The 19561-nt window shown below is 40.9% G+C and overlaps 1 protein-coding gene and 1 long non-coding RNA gene across 2 annotated transcripts; both read right to left on the bottom strand.

Annotated features, from left to right (window-relative positions):
• LOC110432392 lies at positions 11272-12247 on the bottom strand. Its single transcript, XR_002449841.1, has 3 exons — positions 12174-12247; positions 11642-11703; positions 11272-11516 (listed from the first exon to the last, which is right to left on the bottom strand). It is a non-coding gene; the product is annotated as an uncharacterized LOC110432392 (long non-coding RNA).
• LOC8065471 (polyadenylate-binding protein-interacting protein 8) lies at positions 12276-17426 on the bottom strand. Its single transcript, XM_021453501.1, has 7 exons — positions 17090-17426; positions 14373-14498; positions 14234-14278; positions 12930-13005; positions 12684-12796; positions 12513-12572; positions 12276-12407 (listed from the first exon to the last, which is right to left on the bottom strand). Exons 1-7 carry the CDS (start codon positions 17309-17311, stop codon positions 12276-12278), a joined length of 774 nt encoding a protein of 257 aa, XP_021309176.1. The 5' UTR covers positions 17312-17426.

The following is a 19561-nucleotide window of genomic DNA, read 5'->3' as shown; positions in this document are numbered from 1 at the left end:
ACCTCCTCCCTTACTGGGGGCAATGTCTGAAACGGTAGATCGAGTTAAAGAGGTTTTCCACCTCCTCCCCTACCGAGGCAGCACACTACTTAGCTCGTCTTTCACCATAGTTAACTTGCCTAACACACTAACAAGGAACTTTCTGCCTAGAGAGGACTGTTACTCGCTCTAGGTGTCTTGCAATGCGACAAGCAACCCATAGTGATAAGATTTAGTCCAGACACAACATCTACACTATCTTACTACTCTAAGCGTGGCCAATGCTTTGAGTAATTTACCAAAGTAAAATGGTGTGCACAGTAAGAAGATTTATACGCAAATAACTAGACCAAGAACTAGACTAGAATATTAAATGCTATAAAGACTCGAATGTAAGACTTACAAGAAGTCTTGCATCCGCTGAGGCGCACCTTAGAGAAGACTCCTGATAGGTCAGGACTCCTCCTTGGAACTCCTCACTCTCTTCCCTTTATTCTCACTCTAAAGCTACAAAGTGTGGTCTTTCTTCCTAAGATACATGTCTAATGTGAAGGACTAGGGGGTATTTATAGGGGGAGATGGAGTAGGGGCTACTCCATTGCCACGCCATCGATCCAGGAGACTTCTATCATGCGCCGTAGGATCAAACCGACCTCTAAACCACCATTGCATCAAGGGCTGAAGAATTCCAACACATGTTTAGTATGTTGGATGTCGGTAAGAGCAAACTGACCTTGGGCGCCACATGCAGGGGTCACCCAATCCCTAGCTCTAACAGGTGGGCCCACCCAAGCCTTCGAGAAGACTGCCAATGTTAGTGGAGTGAAGTGGATGTGTGGGTCCCATAATATGAGGATCGGTCGATCCCACTTTGTTGTGGTGGTGCCACAGGCTTCCTTCTCCTGTTGTTCCCACTTGTCATCTAGAGTGTCATTTGTTGATTTGCTTCAATTATTGTGTTGTGGGCCCATTGATCCTTGTACTTTGCTCCTTGATCATTGATTTGAGTTGTACATGTAATTGAAAGGTTAGGACTTAGCTTGGGGAGTTTGGCATTGAGAGTGCCAGCTTGGCACTGGCGACGCCCATAGGGTTACGGTCGGGCGACCCCCTCATTGTGGGGCCAGGGTGTAAGCCTTGCTCCATTTCTCTTGATCTATACTTCTATGATGTTGAAATTTGTGTAGCGAACTTGTAGTCTTGCTACTTCTTTCACTTTGAGCTCTAAGATCCCGGAAAGTACCTGATTGAACACCTGCATCCATAATGACATGTACATGTGAAACCATGTTATTTGTACCTATGTCACTACTTGTCTAGTGGATTTTTCCCCTAGTATGAGTGAAATATTGATAGTTATGATGGTGAAAAACAAAGCATAAATACTGTCAACAATGCTATAGTGACGTAATGACCTATCGTCATACTAAATACGTCAAAAAGTGACACATCTCTTGTAGTGCTCCATTGGCACACCTTGAGCTCCCAAGTTACTTCATTGTTTTTCCCATCAATCCTTGAGAGAAAAGGTGCCAAAACTTGATTAGAGAGCAGCTCCATTGATTCCCCAACTCTAAAGAGTATTTGGTTTATGTTTTGGCCGGTGCTCCTTGCCAAGCTTGTGGCAGCCTCGGGAGGTTTGTAACCATCTCCTGCAGTGAGTAAAATCACCCCTCACTCAAAGAGCTCACCCTCTTGACTATAGAATGCGGTAGGGTTGAAAAGCCCTAGGCTCAGTGGCAAACCTCAACAACGTGGACCTAGGCAAGCCTTATTGGCGAGCTAAACCATGGGATAAATCATTGTGTCACTTGTGCTTGTTGAGCTTCACTTGTTCTTGTGGTGATTTGTAGGGTTTGAGCTTGATCTAATTGTGTGTGGTGTTCCTACCAATTTCTGCACTTGATATGTGATCTACTAACTTGCAGGAAGCTAAGTAATTTACCCGATCTAAATTTTGCTGAGGAGTTTTAGATCTATGGGCTAACCTCATTTGTAGGTGTGGCAATGTCGCAGGGGCAGATCGACAATGCCGTGGTGGAATTTGACATTTTCCTAAGCTAATTTTTTAAGCCTATTCATCCCCCTCTAGGCACTCTGGAGATCCTACAGCTTAGCAATGCATTCGGTGTCTGTGGCGGATCTGGCCTCAAAGAAGCGCTCGATCAGCGGTTCCGGTCTGGCTACGGAGGAGCATGCCGGCGGTGGATTCGGCATGGAGGAGCACTCCAGCAGGGAGGAGTGCACCAGTTCTGGGTTTGGGGAGTGGCGACGCTTAGGGCCAGGCTACATGCTTTTTTCTTTTCTTTTTGTTTTTTTATTGATTTACCGAGGTGGGCATTTGACTCCCCGTTGACGATCCTTAATGCTCACATTTAACCGTCAACTAATCATGGAAAAGGATCCAAATGCAACCAACACCCAGACTTAGGGTTTTATCTGATAGAATTCCCCGAGTTTTGGTGTTTGTCTATTTCTACAGGGGGTTATCAGGAAATACGGAGGAAAGGCCCACACGTCGGGTTTACATAGAGATATTAACGTGCCGCGCAATTTTCTATCATCTAGAAGACTCCAGAAGCCACGGGAATGAACGGGAAGCCAAGAGGGCTCAGGGACAGGGCGCCCGCCCTACTCCCTTGGGCGCCCGCCCAGCTACAGTGTCCAATTCGGACCCGTTTCGCGGACCACGCTCCACCGACCTAAAGGATCAAGGAAAACCGTGCGATTAATTTCGGTTTGATCCGACGGCCCAGATTCATCTGAAAAGACTATATAAGCAAGGCCCCCTGGCCCCTAGAGATCATACCTCTTCTACAGAATCAAAGCTAGGGTTTCAATTCTTCATCCAAGTAGAGAGGATCCCTCTAGTTCCTCTAGTTCTAGTTCTAGTTCCTCTAGTTCTAGTTCTAGTTAGTTCTAGTTGTAATCTAGAAAATAGGGAGAGAGAAGAGGAGAGCGGAGGAGGAGCCGGATCTGTTGGATCTTCCTCAACATTATACTTCTGCAGCAACTGGTTCGTTCTTCATCATTCTCCAAGTTCTTCAATTCATAATTCCTGAGTTCTTTAATTAATTTTATTTACATTCAAGTTATTTATTGGATTCCCACTTGCATCAAGTGCTCTAATCTTTATAACGCTATAGTAGTAATTAATAGATTAGACGTGGTGTTTAGTCTTGCAATTACCTGGAATTGCACCCAATCCTGCGGATTGTTGTGGTAGCCATAGGGTAGTGACAGCCCTAACGGTCGACGTATTCCACCTCGTTCGGATCGGTGTTTGTAGGACCGTAGTCAGACCTTCCTAGCCCCCTTCTCATCTCTTTCTGTGGTTAGTGCTCTGATGTCCCGAAATAGATAATCTTGAAGTAATTCTTGATTCTTAGATCAACTAGAGAACTCTCAGGAAACTTTCTCTCTTCCCACCAAAAATAATTATATAGTTATCCTTGGGCGATCTTGGATCTTAATTAGTACACTCACGTTCTCTGTGGAAAATCGATACTCTGGAATACTCCCAGGTGAAAGCTACATCGGTATCCATGCGCTTGCGGATTTTTCTGTTTGCGTTTAAAATACCCAACAGGCTTTCTGGCGCCGTTGCCGGGGAACGGTAGCTGTGCTAGTTTCGAACCAAGTCGTCCGTGTATCCTTTTTCTTTTCCTTTTTTACCACACTCACCTTACCATTTTCGCCACACCACATGGATTTCACTCTAAGCATTAATGAGCATGGAATTTATTTCATAGCCACTTCATTTACTCCATGCTCATATGCAACATCTTCCCAATCTTTTGGTCTCTCCAACATCACCACATTCGAGATCTCCAACCCCCTCATCCTTTATATTTTTAAAAACTTTAAAAGGGCGGTTGTCGATACATATGTCTATAATAAATATTGCAGATCTCGTTGAGTTGATCTTGATATAGGTCAGCGTTGGAGGGGAAACCACTTCGCAGGCATAAATTGATGGTTTCCCAAGGACAAGCTTAGTGTCCTAAAATAAGCACTGATCAGATCGCAACATGAGCTTTTAATTATTTACAACATTACCTTGTGTATTGAGCATATAAGGATAATTGTAAAAAAATCCCTTTGGGTATTCTTGTCATTAACCTTTCCAGGATTGGAGCAAGAAGATCGGATGAATGACAAGCACAGGGTATGTCCAACCAATCATCATACAACATTGAATTAAATTCATCCAAACTTGAATTTTGCAAAATTCAAGCTTGGGGGAGTACTTTACATAAAAATATCATTTGCCATGTTGCTATGTTGGTTATCCCTACCTTTGGGACATGCTCAATTTGTTAAATACTAATCATTTTACTTCATCTCCACTTGAGTAGATCTCTATAAATGCTCTCATGCTACCTTTATTTGCTTTAGTATATGTCTAGGTTTGGAGCAGTTTCATTTATCTCTTAATTAAGCATGGTGCTTAGTTTAGGAATGATGATCTTACTTCCAAGGGATTTTAAATTAAGCATGGTGCTTAGGTTAAAATGCCCTCCAAAATCAAATTAGACATGGTGTCTAGGTTGATTTTTGAGCCGATAGTATGCTATAATAGATATGGGATATTTTGTTGGACTAACCTCTGCAGGAAAACTTTCAATATCGACCTGGGTAGTCCTGAGATAAACTCACATTGGAGACAAAGAGAGAGACACACGAAGATTAACAATTTACACAAGGAAGGCATAGCTCACAAGAGATGATCCATGGAGGGTGCTACAAACACGATGCACAACCGCTAAGAAAGGAAAGCTTCCACAAGGTGATACTGTACCATCACTCTTCAAGAAAGGTAACATCTTAAGGTACTTGACTATCATTTTTTTAAAGTTTCTCCTTGGTTCTAGCGTTCACATGAATAAAGAGACAAACATGTATGATTTATAACTCTAAATTAACCAACCCAATCAATTCAACATGTTTAGTCCTTCCACCTTTGTGATTCTACACTCCTAATCATATGAGCTAAAATGTTGCACACTCAATCTTTGGAAGATATAAAAAACATAAGTATAGATAGATTATCTTCCCATTTGGTTGAGCGATCTGATCTGACAAATGCTTTAAATGCTACACTCATGATCTTATTATCCTTCAACTTTGTCTTGCTCACTATGCTTAAGGTTAGAGAAGAACAAATACACTTTTGGTTCTGTTGGTGTTTTCCACCAACAGGGCCCATGCACTTGATCTCTGCCTTGTCTCTATGAGCAGGTACACTACGAGCAAAATATGAAGGAGTTTTACAACTCCTAGACTCCACCAAGTGAAGAACCTCGATCTACGAACACAAACACACTAGAGATACTGGACACTCAGGCAATCACTGCCCTGAGATGCTTGAGGATGTAACTACTGGAGTAACCCCGTTGTGGAAGTAATTACTGACCTTCTGCCGGTCAAGAGAGGCGATCCAGGACGCACCGTCATCCCGATCTCCATCGGCATGGTGAACTTCCCAGAAGCACTCTGCGACTTTGGCTCCAGCGTCAATATTATGCCCAAGCTTGCAGATCGGACACTAAGTTTCCCAAAGGGAATATTGAAGAACCTCTGCATCCGAGTTGGTACCTTGTACGCCCCAGCAGACTTCGTGGTGATAGAGACTAGTACTGATGAGAGAGCACCCATCATCCTAGGGAGGCCATTCCTGAACAACTCAGGAGCTGTCATCTACGCTAGTGCTACCAAGATCAGTTTCTACATTAAAGGGAGAAAGGAGACGTTTTCCTTCAAGAACAAGACTACATAAATCCCAAAGCAATCCCGACATGAACCAAGGAAGAGGACCAACTGGAGGAACTGGAACAAGCAAATGTGGACCGAGTCAGCTAAGATGGTCACTGTAGTTCAAGGAGGTCAAGATCGTCGACTTAAGTCACCGTTCCTGACCAAAAAGGATTTTTAGGTTATTGACATGGGAAAAGACAAGTACGATCCACCCATCATCCTTGGGAGACCATTCCTCAGCACCGCTAAAACAATCATCTACATTGAAACTGGAGAAGTCCATATGCACTTCCCCTCTGAGAAGACGACGCAACCGCAACCAGAGGAGGCAAATCATCAAGGACAGATAGCAGACTATGAAGGAGAAGTTGTAAGGTCTGAAGACATACAGCTTGAACAGAACTGTCCTGAGGAGACCGTAGCACCAAGTCAGGTGTGGAGAGAGAAGATAGTTATACACGAAGAGGAGGCGCCGCCAGAACCACCGACTACGCAATCCAGTGAATCTCAGGACGACTGAGAAAACGGAGAGTCCCGTTCAGAGGACTTAAAAACACCGAACGTCTTGCCAAGAGGTAAACTTCGTAGTTATCCTTTTTTCTTTCAATTAGTTAAAATAGTTTTCTTAGTTAATCAGGTTCATATCATCTTGAAAAGAAAATAAAAATGTTAAAAATAGTAAGCCCCATGTGAGTATGCTCATGGCATAAAACCCATGAGTACATTCACTGTGGTGGCGTAAAAATAAAATAAATATATTCTTGTCCTATAAAAATAAAATTATAAAAATAAATTTATGATCCTACTAAAGAGAGTAACATTTATTGAGGAGGCTCAACATGATAAAGGCTAGATATTTATGCTAACACTTAACCAGTTCCACAAAGCTTTGTTGTCTATTTGAGATCCACAGGATTCAAGGATCAAAGAAAACTAGCAGACGGAGGACATTCTAATCGCTGTCAAGGTGCTGCCGACTTTCAAATACACCTCTGCCACCTGCTAGCTACATCAGAAGAAATTGTGTCAAAATCCAGCTTGGGGGAGAGCAACCCCCATTTATCCAGCTAAGTATTCTACTCACGTTTATACTTTACTCAAATAATAAAAAGATGCATAATCATGAAAACCCAAATAAAGATTTATTCTTATATATATATATATATATATATATCTTTGCTTAGTTTGCTAAATAAATAAATAAAGTTTGCTATGAACCCTCATGATAAGCTCTCACATGGAAATGATGAATAGTTGCTCTGCCATGACTAGTTCTCAAAATTGAAATCTCTCTCAAATTTAGGCATGACTGTTATTAATTAAGATTTGCTCTAAACCTAAACTTGTGGGAAGAGTACTTGATATGGAAAAGTTGAGCTGCTATTTATCTGTTCCTAGAGATGCTAGAATTCTGAAGAATTTTATCTTTAAAAATCTTTAAAATATCACGTGACGAGTTCCTGTATGATCAGAGTTTAAATTCCTACCACAGCTATATATACATGCTTGCTAGACTTTGAGCCACACATTTACTTTTTACTGCTTATGAGCATTGAGTGTGGTCAAGCTGTGTAGACCCTTAGGAGCTTGTCATGTGGTTAAAATCAAGATTCACTTGCACGTTCACTCACACATGCTGCTTCTACTCCGGAAGTACGCATCCACATATATCCACCCATTTCCATCTCCAGAACCACCCAAAAATATTCTACTCCTAATCCGGGAGAGAATAGCCAAAAACATTCTCCTATTTCTGTTTTCCCCTGTGAAATAAATGCTCAAGTTATTTCGGTTAGTACCACCTGCTATATTATTTTAGGAGATGAGTGCTCTAAAAAAAGAGGAGAAAAAAATATACGAGGAAATAAAAAGGGGCAAGTGCCCGGAACCTCGAAAGAAAAGAAAAAGTGAGACGAGAGGTAAAAATGGACAAGTGTTCGACAGTAGAATTAGGGGTACAAGATACCCACATGAGAGAAAAGAAAAAGAAAATATAGAGTATCTCATTCTCCTCAAAAAGTTTCAAAAGAGTAAGAAAGGTATGTATCCCTCAAAAGAGCACAAGTAGAATTAGACTTTCACCATTGTTATCATCATCATACACCATTCATTCGCCACACATGCACATCTTGGTTTGACTTATTGACTTGTTCTTCGGGATCCATGGTTTGACTATGCAATAAATGTCTTGTAAGTATGTATTAGCTGTCTCCCACCTATGAGCTCCAGATATCAAAAACCTTATTAGAGTAGGATGAGAGAGAAGGCAATGTCACTATGCCTCATACCAAAAATACCACATACTTTGAGAGAAGGCATACACCATTACTGCCTTGGTAAGGATCCAAAAATACCACAAAAGAGAGACTAGAGAGAGTCATACAAGGAATCTCTAAGTTTTATTTAAAAATCTACAAAAACTCCAGAGCTATAGTTAATCGAAGAACAAGAGACATGGCGCTTGACTAGACCGTTCTATCTTTTAACTGCTCAAGACACAAGTGACGGTTGCAAGCCCTATGGTGGAAGGTAATATGAGTAGGTTTAAATCTTAACAGTTTACCCTAACCCAGAGATGAGATCTTGTTTGAACGCATGTGTACCTTTAAGGAATGAAACCACTGCAGAAACTCTTGAGTTCATCTTTGCTCAGGGACGAGCAAAGGTTAAGCTTGGGGGAGCTTGTTGACGATCCTTAATGCTCACATTTAACCGTCAACTAATCATGAAAAAGGATCCAAATGCAACCAACACCCAGACTTAGGGTTTTATCCGATAGAATTCCCCGAGTTTTGGTGTTTGTCTATTTCTGCAGGGGGTTATCAGGAAATACGGAGGAAAGGCCCACACGTCGGGTTTACATAGAGATATTAACGTGCCGCGTAATTTTCTATCATCTAGAAGACTCTAGAAGCCACGGAAATGAACGGGAAGCCGAGAGGGCTCAGGGATAGGGCGCCCGCCCTACTCCCTTGGGCGCCCGCCCAGCTACAGTGTCCAATTCGGACCCGTTTCGCGGACCACGCTCCATCGACCTAAAGGATCAAGGAAAACCATGCGATTAATTTCGGTTTGATCCGACGGCCCAGATTCATCTGAAAACACTATATAAGCAAGGCCCCCTGGCCCCTAGAGATCATACCTCTTCTACAGAATCAAAGCTAGGGTTTCAATTCTTCATGCAAGTAGAGAGGATCCCTCTAGTTCCTCTAGTTCTAGTTCTAGTTCTAGTTCTAGTTAGTTCTAGTTGTAATCTAGAAAATAGGGAGAGAGAAGAGGAGAGCGGAGGAGGAGCCAGATCTGTCGGATCTTCCTCAACATTATACTTCTGCAGCAACTGGTTCGTTCTTCATCATTCTCCAAGTTCTTCAATTCATAATTCCTGAGTTCTTTAATTACTTTTATTTACATTCAAGTTATTTATTGGATTCCCACTTGCATCAAGTGCTCTAGTCTTTATAACGCTATAGTAGTAATTAATAGATTAGACGTGGTGTTTAGTCTTGCAATTACCTAGAATTGCACCCAATCCTGCGGATTGTTGTGGTAGCCATAGGGTAGTGATAGCCCTAACGGTCGACGTATTCCACCTCGCTCGGATCGGTGTTTGTAAGACCGTAGTCAGACCTTCCTAGCCCCCTTCTCATCTCTTTCTGTGGTTAGTGCTCTGATGTCCCGAAATAGATAATCTTGAAGTAATTCTTGATTCTTAGATCAACTAGAGAACTCTTAGGAAACTTCCTCTCTTCCCACCAAAAATAATTATATAGTTATCCTTGGGCGATCTTGGATCTTAATTAGTACACTCACGTTCTCTGTGGAAAATCGATACTCTGGAATACTTTCGGGTAAAAGCTACATCGGTATCCGTACGCTTGCGGATTTTTCTGTTTGCGTTTAAAATACCCAACACTCACCACGATAAGTAATGATTAACCATGACCTTTAGATAGTGGCAGACGTTTTGCCTGCCTGGGTTAACTCATTTCGCCCGTCTCGGTTAAAGTTTCTGTAGCAGCAGTGTCAAGCATTATTTTTCGGTGTGGCACCAAAAAGCTCCGGTGTGCTTTGCTTCCTTGACTCTCAAACTCGTGTACTATGTTGAAACTCTGGTACATCTCTTTAGTTCGGCAATATGTAGAGAACCAGTGATTTCTATAGGTTTTCAGTAAGAAAAAAAAAACCCTTATTAGATTCTCCTATGCAAAGCTCCAGCCATGCTTTTGAAATTTGGTGCCACTAACTCGGTTACTATTTGACTCCGGTGCATGCACTCTGGTGATGCATTGGAGTACGGACTTCCACTATTAAAACTTTTCAAATCTGCTAACTCAAGTTGAACTCCTATAAGATGATCATCACCTTTAGTCGTCCTTAGTATTTTAAAAAAACATTTTGAAAGGTTTGTGCTTTACTTTTCAAATTGGCACTCAATTCTAAATGTAATTAATTTGTTAGACCACACAAGTGACACATGTCTATTGTAATGCAAGTTTTTTCTCATAATAGTACAACTATCTATCCTATCAATCTAGCTATTTCACATCCTCTAATCACCTTGACCGGCTAAAACTAACCCTATTGTTAAACCTTTTTCCCTGAAGTTCTTACCATACTTCCTTGCCATCTTGACCAGGACATCCATGTAACTCGAAGCATCCATGTCGACTAAAATTTTGACCTTCACATATAACATGACATGTTGGTCTACATGATAATCAGTGATTATGTTACCTAACCAACTACAATCATATCTTTATGTTCTTTTACATGCTTATCCATCTAAACCTCGTGCGCCAAGTTGATGAGGGACCTCGGGTTGGATCATCTCTCAACCAGTCATCCCAGCCCACTCCTAACTTTGGGGGGGGGGCAACTATGGCCTTAGTGAGTATAGGTCCATTTATTCATCAGTCATCAAAGTTATATCTTGCTGATTTAGCAAATTTGATGTTACCCTAATTTCATGGAGGCCAAATAAACCGCCAAGGAACTGGTTCATGAGGCCTATAGCTAGCTGCTACGGAAATTGAGTTTCATTTTGCTCTACCCTTCTCAAACCACTAATAGTGTCATTATAGCCTGCTACTACCCACTATAGGCTGCACTTTCGTCTCTAGTGGTCATAGCGGCACCTCTCCCAGAGCTGCTATAGCACCACTAAAATACTTCACCTGCAGGGGTAAAGCCACCCTTGGGCATTGCTGTAAGAGAGAAGACCTTCTCACATCTCACATAGGCCAAGAAAACCCTCGAATCTTGCCCACCCTGACACTCTGGGGCACCATTGTCCAGTGAGAATCGGGTTTGGTCTTTTGACATGTGCTTTGGTCATAGGACAAATGTAACTCCAGCCAGAAGTTTAATCTCACGAGAAGTCGAACTCATAACCTGAGGAGTGTTTTGCCGAGGCCACCTAACTAGTTCAAGTAGGCACCCTAGTAGACCATTATTTAAAACAATGGTTAGACCTTTCCATAGCTAGATGTTTTAGTATATACATATATATAGTATATATGATAATGTTCTGAAATATTGTTCCTCTTTCTGGGTATTAAGTTAAACCAAAAGTCTAAAGAGTGCACATGACTCATGAGTCAACCACACGCAACTGATAATCAGTAGATAACACACCATGGTGGAGCTACTATATGCCACCCTCTGGTAACAGTTTCCGCACTCCAGCTTAATAGCTACAGTATCCACCAATGGTCGTCCCTTCCAGCGCAGTTGGGCTCCCAAAGCAATAGTTCCTTATTGGGCTCTTGGATGGGCACATCCTGCAAAAACCAGCAAGTAGCACAGAATAGCCAATCAACAATCTGGCACATATGCAATAGCAGTGTGAATGTGTTCCTAAGGAGAAACAAAGCAAAAACATGAAAGGTAGCTAGAGGAGCAAAACCTGATAGGAATGCCATCCACGTAAATGCCGCCGGACATAAGAGCAGCAATAGCACCATCAACCTGTAGTTAAAACACATGTTGAAAAATCATCAACCTGGTAGTTAAAACACGCATGTAGGAAATTTGCACCAACGCTAATTATAGTCTTACATATATGCACGTAGAGGAACCAAAATGACTCAGGAAGAAAATCATTTATATCTGCAAGTTTTAATGGGTCGGAGGTGTTGGGAGGTGTTTAATAGCTTATAATATTAAACTATTGGTGTGGATGCATGGTAACAAACTAACATCAGTTGTATCTTGATTAATCTCATATTATAATGACTATAAACAATTTTAAAAAGGATCCATACATAATCATAGCATACTGGCTCACAGCAGAGAGCATAGGAAACAAACTGAGTAAAGAATACAAACAGAAACCCATAAGCGAGTCATGTAGGTTGTACTATTGTCATTAGTTCATAAAGTAAATTCGGTGCAGAAAAAAGTTTAACTGAGATGAACTTTGAGACTATATTAGGTACCTCAGCAAACTCAATAAAAGCTATGTTTGTGGAGCGCTCTCCATTATCCAGAAGCTTAAGGCGGCAAACCTGTGATGCATTGAAATATAGATTCTAAATAATTCATTTGTATAATCCTTGAAGATAAACACAGAAAGGGTACGTGGCATTTGCAGAATTGATAAATGAGGTAACGAATTGCTGTGCCTTGCCAAAATACGCCTCACAAAAAGCTTTCAGATTACTACTTGTGACCTGTAAAAATTAACAAGGAATAAGTAAATATAAGAATTGAAGATAAAAATAATGGGCATGTGAATCCTAATTTAGGTGAAACTAATGAAAATCTAGCATACATACAATTTTGCTGATACTGGTGCAATATATAGTCCTCAAGCACGTCTCCCACTCGGCTTCAGACTATACATACAGAAGAGTAAAACAAGTAACATTATCGATCCGTACATTATTAGGCATTGCAACATCTTTAGGGTGTAAATCGAAGCTTGGCAAGAAAACCTTATGACTAACCTGAGGAAGGAACTTGGGGTTAATAGGGCAGATTGCAGTCCTTGAGCGTGAAACGCTCACAGCAGATATGCCAATAATGGATCCATCAAGATCTAATGACGCAAGTGCTTCGTCTGAAACGTTTCGAAACATTATGACTTCTGGATTTTGCTTTACAAATAAATTGTTTGTGCTAACCAAAGATTGATACTTTTTATGAATAATACCAAATTATGACAAATTTTGAGTCAGAAATGGGTAACTAACCTTCGTGTCGAAGCTCTACAAATCCAAACCTGAGACCACCAGAAGTAGGGTGTCCACAAATGCGGCAATCCACCACCTGTTGGCAAAACATGTATAGTATTCTGTCATGAGATGTACAGGGGACACAAATTCTCCATATTTTACAACTTCTGTGTGGTCAATAATAATAATACTGATTGCATATTAATTCTCTTTCTTAAAGTACTACTCGGTGGCTTCCTTTGATACCATGGAAACTAATAAGCATCATAAACAATCCTCTCAGAGTTTTAATGTAAGTGATGGCCAGAAAAAATGCAATGGAAAACACATCATGAAATAATACAAAAAGGATTTAATCTTTAATGTGTCTTATCCGATACGGTCCTTGTTTACTACATATTTATGGCAGCAAATATATGGTTCTCATCAATGTCATCATATTGTCCTGCATAATGGCTATGCCTGCCCTCTTCCGGATTATACACTTTTGGCTTTGTAAATTTTGAGTTAATCAAACTGTGCTCAAATGTGCCAATGTGACAAAAATGCTTTGAATACATGCATCTGCAATCCAAATATTTCTATTGCTAAGATTATAACTTGATGCTTCCATGCAAAATAAAATTATTGTGTCTGCCAAATAATTGTGCATTGGATAAACGACAAAAAGAACCCTTTCGTATGTAAATCAAAGGTCGATTTTACTCTGTTGAATCCCCCCCCCCCACCCCCCACCCCACACACACACACTACCACCAAACACCTATTTCAGCATTATTCATGCACAGTATAAAATGAAGTGCTTAGCTAACATACGTGAACACAAATTAAAATGATAACTTCAGTCTTAAGTCGACAAGCTATAGCAATTAATTTGATCAAATAGGCCAATATAGAACACCTTAAACAAAAGATGATGCTTGGCATGATTTCATCATATCTATATATTGTCTCATAGAAACAATGCTTGTTGATTGAAAAAGAAATTTGAGTGGATTGAAATATTTTTGTACTAATTCCCATGGCACCAGAAACTCCACATCTATCTCTTTGATATGTAGAAAAAAAAAGCAGCACCTTGTGCTTGCATTCATCTTACGATTCCAAACAATGTAACTCTAAAAAATGACAAACAAGCCATAATAAACTATTATTTATGTCTTAACTCATTTATTACGCAAATGCAACTTGAGATGATATCATGTAGGGAAAGTTATTTCTCTACCTGCAGATATATATGTAGCACATTGCAACAAAGAATATGCATACAAGCTAATAACTAAACATATCAAAGAGAAAGCATATAGGTGAAAAGGACATACAGTCCCAAATAACCGAAACATACAAGCCAGCGTTTCCTCGGTGACCTGAACCAAAGACAAGAATGACAAACATATTAAATTGACTAAAAGTATACCAAAACATATATTTATAATACTCAACTTGCTACTAGAGACTTACAGTGTGATCAATATATTTGACAAAGATTGTTCTTTTCACAGTTTCATCCCATTGAGACCTGTGAGACTTGAAAAATGCATTCCGTGGTGAGTTTGCATCCTGCCGACTATTGCTTGCGGGTCTTCTCTGTAAAAATATAATTTATGATCACATAAGATAAAGAAGCATTCAATAAAAGGCGACAAAGATGTATCTTTCTAGATTGGTATATCATAAAATCATCCTATGTGATAATACTGAAATCCACATAAGGAGGACACAATTTGGAACTGATTAGGACTGCATAGTTCTTTAGAAAAAAAGATAATAAAGAACCGAAACTGGAAGACATATGTCAAAGGCTAGAGCAATACTACTATTACTACTGTTCAACACTGGACACAATTCCTTGTATATATTGAGTGATCCAAAATCTGGAAGCTAGTATGCCCTCAGAAAATGCAAGTTCCTCATAACAACAGCCTCTCCCTACCCTGTAAAATACAAGACATCAAGGTATTTCTCTCAACAGAAGATGCCCCTTGAGTTTTAGCCTAGATGAAGATAATGGACACTTGTATGTCATTTTATTTATGAATGCTTGGTAAGAAAAAAAAAAGTGATGCCAGAGAAGGACATGTATCCTCAGAAAATTGCATTTGTACTTCCTTTGAAAGCCCTTTTATAAGATACTAATGTGCAAAGCTTCATAGTTTTTCTTGCACAGTAATAAGCTTTGTGTTATAGAGCAGCATCATTAATCTTTGTTTTTGAGTATTTTTTCTTATATTTCCCAAGCATACTCATACAATTTACCCCCAAAGTTGATGAACTCAACAATTACGTTTAATCAAGTAACACAAATATTGCATACAACAAAACTGAGAAATGTCTACCAGAAACTATTAAAAATTAATAATTAGAACTAGGACAAAGTAAATTCCAAGTTCTTATATTAACTAGTAACATTATTCTAATGATGAAATAATGGTTCTAGGTTGAATATATATTTTTTGAAAAAAAAATTGTGTGAGATCTGTAATGATAATAATATAGATGAACCATAACATGTTACTTATGTAATAGAGAATAAACAGATTTTGTAAGATAAGAATTATATGCTACACAAATTCAACAGTCCCCCCCCCCCCCACACACACACACACACAAACCAAATATCGGTGTCTCACTCTGCGTCCCATTACAAGCACCCACCGGTCTTGGACCTACACCATCCGAGAGTGTACTGGAATTAAGAATTTAAGATGAGATTGTGAGATAGTCTCAGATCTCTAGGGATGATTCGTTCTGAACCCATAAATTAGCACAAGAGGTGAGGGACGCCCTTTCTATTTAACTTTGGTAAAATTTCACCTATACACACAACGAATGAAGGACTAATCCAACCGTTCCGCCATACAGATAGTCCTCTTATTAGGCACTGTTTGAGAGAGGTAGGGTTTCTCCTCCAAAATTAAATGGCTCCTGAGAATCTTGTGCATTTGTACATGGAGCCTTTTTTTCCCCTACCTCTCCCTCAAAAATAAACTGGAAGCCAGCTCCAGGTCCTCTCGAGCCAGGGCTGAGAGAATCCATCGCAATTGGGCTCTTTAGTTTTACGAACCCTCTCTGCCACTAATAATAGGTGGTATGGATATATAACCCGTGTTATGTGGAGAGAACTCACAAGAAAATCGAATAAGCCAAGAGAATATTGCTCTTTGGAACCAAAAAGTCTCTAGCTAGCTTAACTCCTGGAATTTGTACAGGAAGTCGAGCGAGAGAGAACATAAACTTGTTCTGGTACTGGGAAGAGCTCCTGGATAATTTGTACAGGCTTTCTGATGAAGGTAGTTTTTTTTGGACAAGTCGGTAGTTTCTTTTGAAATGATGGAAGAGAAACATTGATAGCCAACAATGCACTTAGATCGAGAGAGGATCAGGAGAATTGAGTGTGGCTGCGGCTGGCACAGTGGCACGGTATATCTTCCATTTGTCAGGCAGGGGCTCTGAGGACCGAGAGAGCCTGCAGTGCGCTATCTTGCTTTGTGCCGGAGGCCTGGAGAGTCTGGAACCTGTGCGCTACCTTCCTATATATGTTGGACAGATTCACAGATCATGTTTAGTCTAAATGGAATTATGGAAATCTGGGGATCAACAAGTCCGTGTCAGAAGCAAGGGGAAATAAAAAGCGAGAGGAACCAAGCACAAAGTAATAATAATTTTGAGAAACAATCTAGTAACCAGGCAAAATGTATCAGAATTCAGAGATGCAGCAGCCAGGAACATATCTTTGTGCCCAACCTCAGCTTCGTGCCAAAGGGAAACCCTAAAGACTTTCCTCCATAGAACGAAACAAGTGTAGCCCTACTACTGGTACTGCCCTAGAGAAGAAGAGGGACTCAGAAGCAGGAAGCAACAAGATCGAGCATTCGAGCTCGAGCCCCCTTGAATTCTGCCGCCAACGCTAGCTAAAGAACGACGGGCCTGAATCTGAATCCCCCGATCGGATCGGAAGAGTGATATATGAATATGGTGATCCACCCAGAAAAGGAAAGCGTAGAAAGCACCAAAAGAAGAAAACAGCTGGATCGATCGATCGATCGAATTAATCAGCGCGCAGAGGAAATGAAACCAGCAAGGAAGCGATGAGGAAGACGACGCGAGCAAGATAGATCTAGGAAACAAGCAAAGCGACGAAGGCAATCAAGCGGTCATGCGTGCGCGTACGTGCTTACCGCTGCTCTCCCCGTGCCGGAGTTGTTTGGGCGGGCTATGACCACACCGCGGGCGGCGGCGGCCGCCGCCGCTTTCCCCCAGCTGGTGGGGATGAACTCTGGCGCGTCGACCGAGAGCTGCTTCCTGCTGCCCCCAAGGCGCCACCACGGGAGGAACTCCCTGGCGTCAGGGTTCAGCGCGTCCGCCCTCCTCGCCGCCGTCACGATGCTCACCTGCGCCATGGCTCTCGCGCTCGTCGCTCGTCGTCGTCGCTGGTGATGGTGGTGGTGGTGGTGGCGGCCGCCGCGCGCTGGACTCGTGAGCCACGGACGACTGCGGGCAGTGGTGTGTTTGCGTGCGGACGATCTGCTGCTGGTCCCGGTCCCGGCAGGAAATAGAGATGGAAAGCGAGGAAGCAATGCAGGAACGCCCTAGCCAGCCAGCCACAGTGTGCGTTGTCTCTAGCAGTAGCAGCCCTGGACGTCGTCACACTGAAGCCTGCGGCCACTACCGACGCTGGTAACTTGTAGAACAACTCACTGACAGTGGGGTAGGGATAGTGTTGGGACCGGATGTCAGCCAGTGCTGGGTTCATGCGAGGGTGTGATTTGTGAGTGGTGGCCACTGACAGAAACCGTCTCCCTGGAACAGGGCGCGCGCCCATTATATTATTTGCCTGGGCCCACTAGTCAGTGAGAAGGGCACAGTAGTAGACTGGTTTCAATGCCTGCCTAAGAATAAATAACATGGACACCTTTTTTTGTGTGTCCGTTATTACTCCATATATTACCATGGTGATTCAAAATCAACTGTGCGGTCAAATGTCTATATGTACATATTTTGTATGTATCTCTTTGAATTGAAAGAATAATGGGATTTTTGTGATTCCCCTTGTCATGTGGCAATCACTAAAACTTGATGTTTCGTATTTCCTATTCGAGGTTTAATATGTACATTCCGACGTCACATCTAAAACTTACAGTTCTCAAGACCATTCCACTGGCATAATTCTAAATTTCAATTCTCGCATTAATTGAACGGCTAGAATATATGATTGCATCATATAGTCATAGAGAAATATGAGTGTGGCATTATACAAATGAATGACAATAATTTCACGCATATGAACACTATTCAAGGTTATTTTTGTCGAAGTTGCTTCGTACTGGATGTGTGTAATTTCACTGGCCTTACAAGTACTAACAACGTTCATTACTAGATTCCCACACATAAACAAAGAAAAATGAGTAGTATGTCGTGTTATATAACTGAATGACGTAATGCATCAATGATATCCACATTTATTTTTTTCCAAAGTCGCTTCGTTATGGATGTACTTTACAAGTGCTAACAATGATTACTAGATCCCCACGCAAAATTGGACAGATGAGTATGTCGTTATATAAAACATGCATCGCGCAATGCAACAACAATAGTCACATTTATTCTGTCGAAGTTACCTCACTATGGCGCATCAAGCCAATTAGCATATTCTCGCACAAAAATAGAGAAATTAGTATGTCTTTATATTACTGAACAAGCATAATGTTATGCACCAAGGACGTGTGTTACTTCATTATGGATGTGTGTTACTAAGAACGGATATATTATACTTAGCTAGATTTGCCCTTGGTTTGGGCAGCAAGGGACTCCTCACCCTTGCAATAATGCTTGCGCAATAATCCTCTCTACTCATATATAACTCTTTCCTCTCCATCCCTATATCTCAACCTGCTTCCATAATTTGCTCAACCCGTCTCCTTTCCCCACCTATCTATGACAATAAGTTGTTTCTATTTTGTATCCCATCGAGTCACAAGCAAGCATGGTGGAATGAATCATCTCACCATACCATGGATGAGCCTCTCTAGTTCACAAACGCAGTTGGCTTGGACAAGTGCATGGTGAGTTTAAAATTGAAAGTTTTTAACTTGAGCCAAAAGTTTTAAATGATTTTGAGCTATGATTTTTCATTTTATCCATTGAAAGTTTTGAAGATTTAGTTGCATGTCCATGGAATTTGATCCTTTAGTGTAGGGTGCTATACATATATTAGATCTAAAATTGTTCTAATGGGGAACCAGAACAGATGTTCCCCTTAATCTAGTGATCCATGAGATCAACAGTCTTGTTTTGGTTAGTGTACTTTGCTTAAAGTGGTTAGGCCATATGTTATGTGACATACTCATATTGGACATCCTTGCCATGTTTCAAATGATGAAGCCAACTATACAATTTTTTTAGTATTGCTATAAGTAAAGATCACACTACGAATTTGTGGAGCATTTATGTCATCATGCACATGTACAATTGAAGCATCCTTATAGATGATGCCATACGATTTGAGACATCCACTATGGTGCACACCAATTAGCATCAGAAGATGCATGCTAATATTTGTTTTTTAGAAAGGCAAGAGATTTGTCGTGTGTTTTGTTAGATGATGGTTTCCAGGTTAGATCTGCAAAGCTTGTAGATCAAATAATCGAGCC

This window comes from Sorghum bicolor, chromosome 2 (genome assembly GCF_000003195.3).
Source record: "Sorghum bicolor cultivar BTx623 chromosome 2, Sorghum_bicolor_NCBIv3, whole genome shotgun sequence".
Lineage (NCBI taxonomy): Eukaryota > Viridiplantae > Streptophyta > Magnoliopsida > Poales > Poaceae > Sorghum > Sorghum bicolor.
The sequence above is the reverse complement of the archived record's forward strand: the minus strand, read 5'-3'. Positions and strand labels throughout refer to the sequence as shown.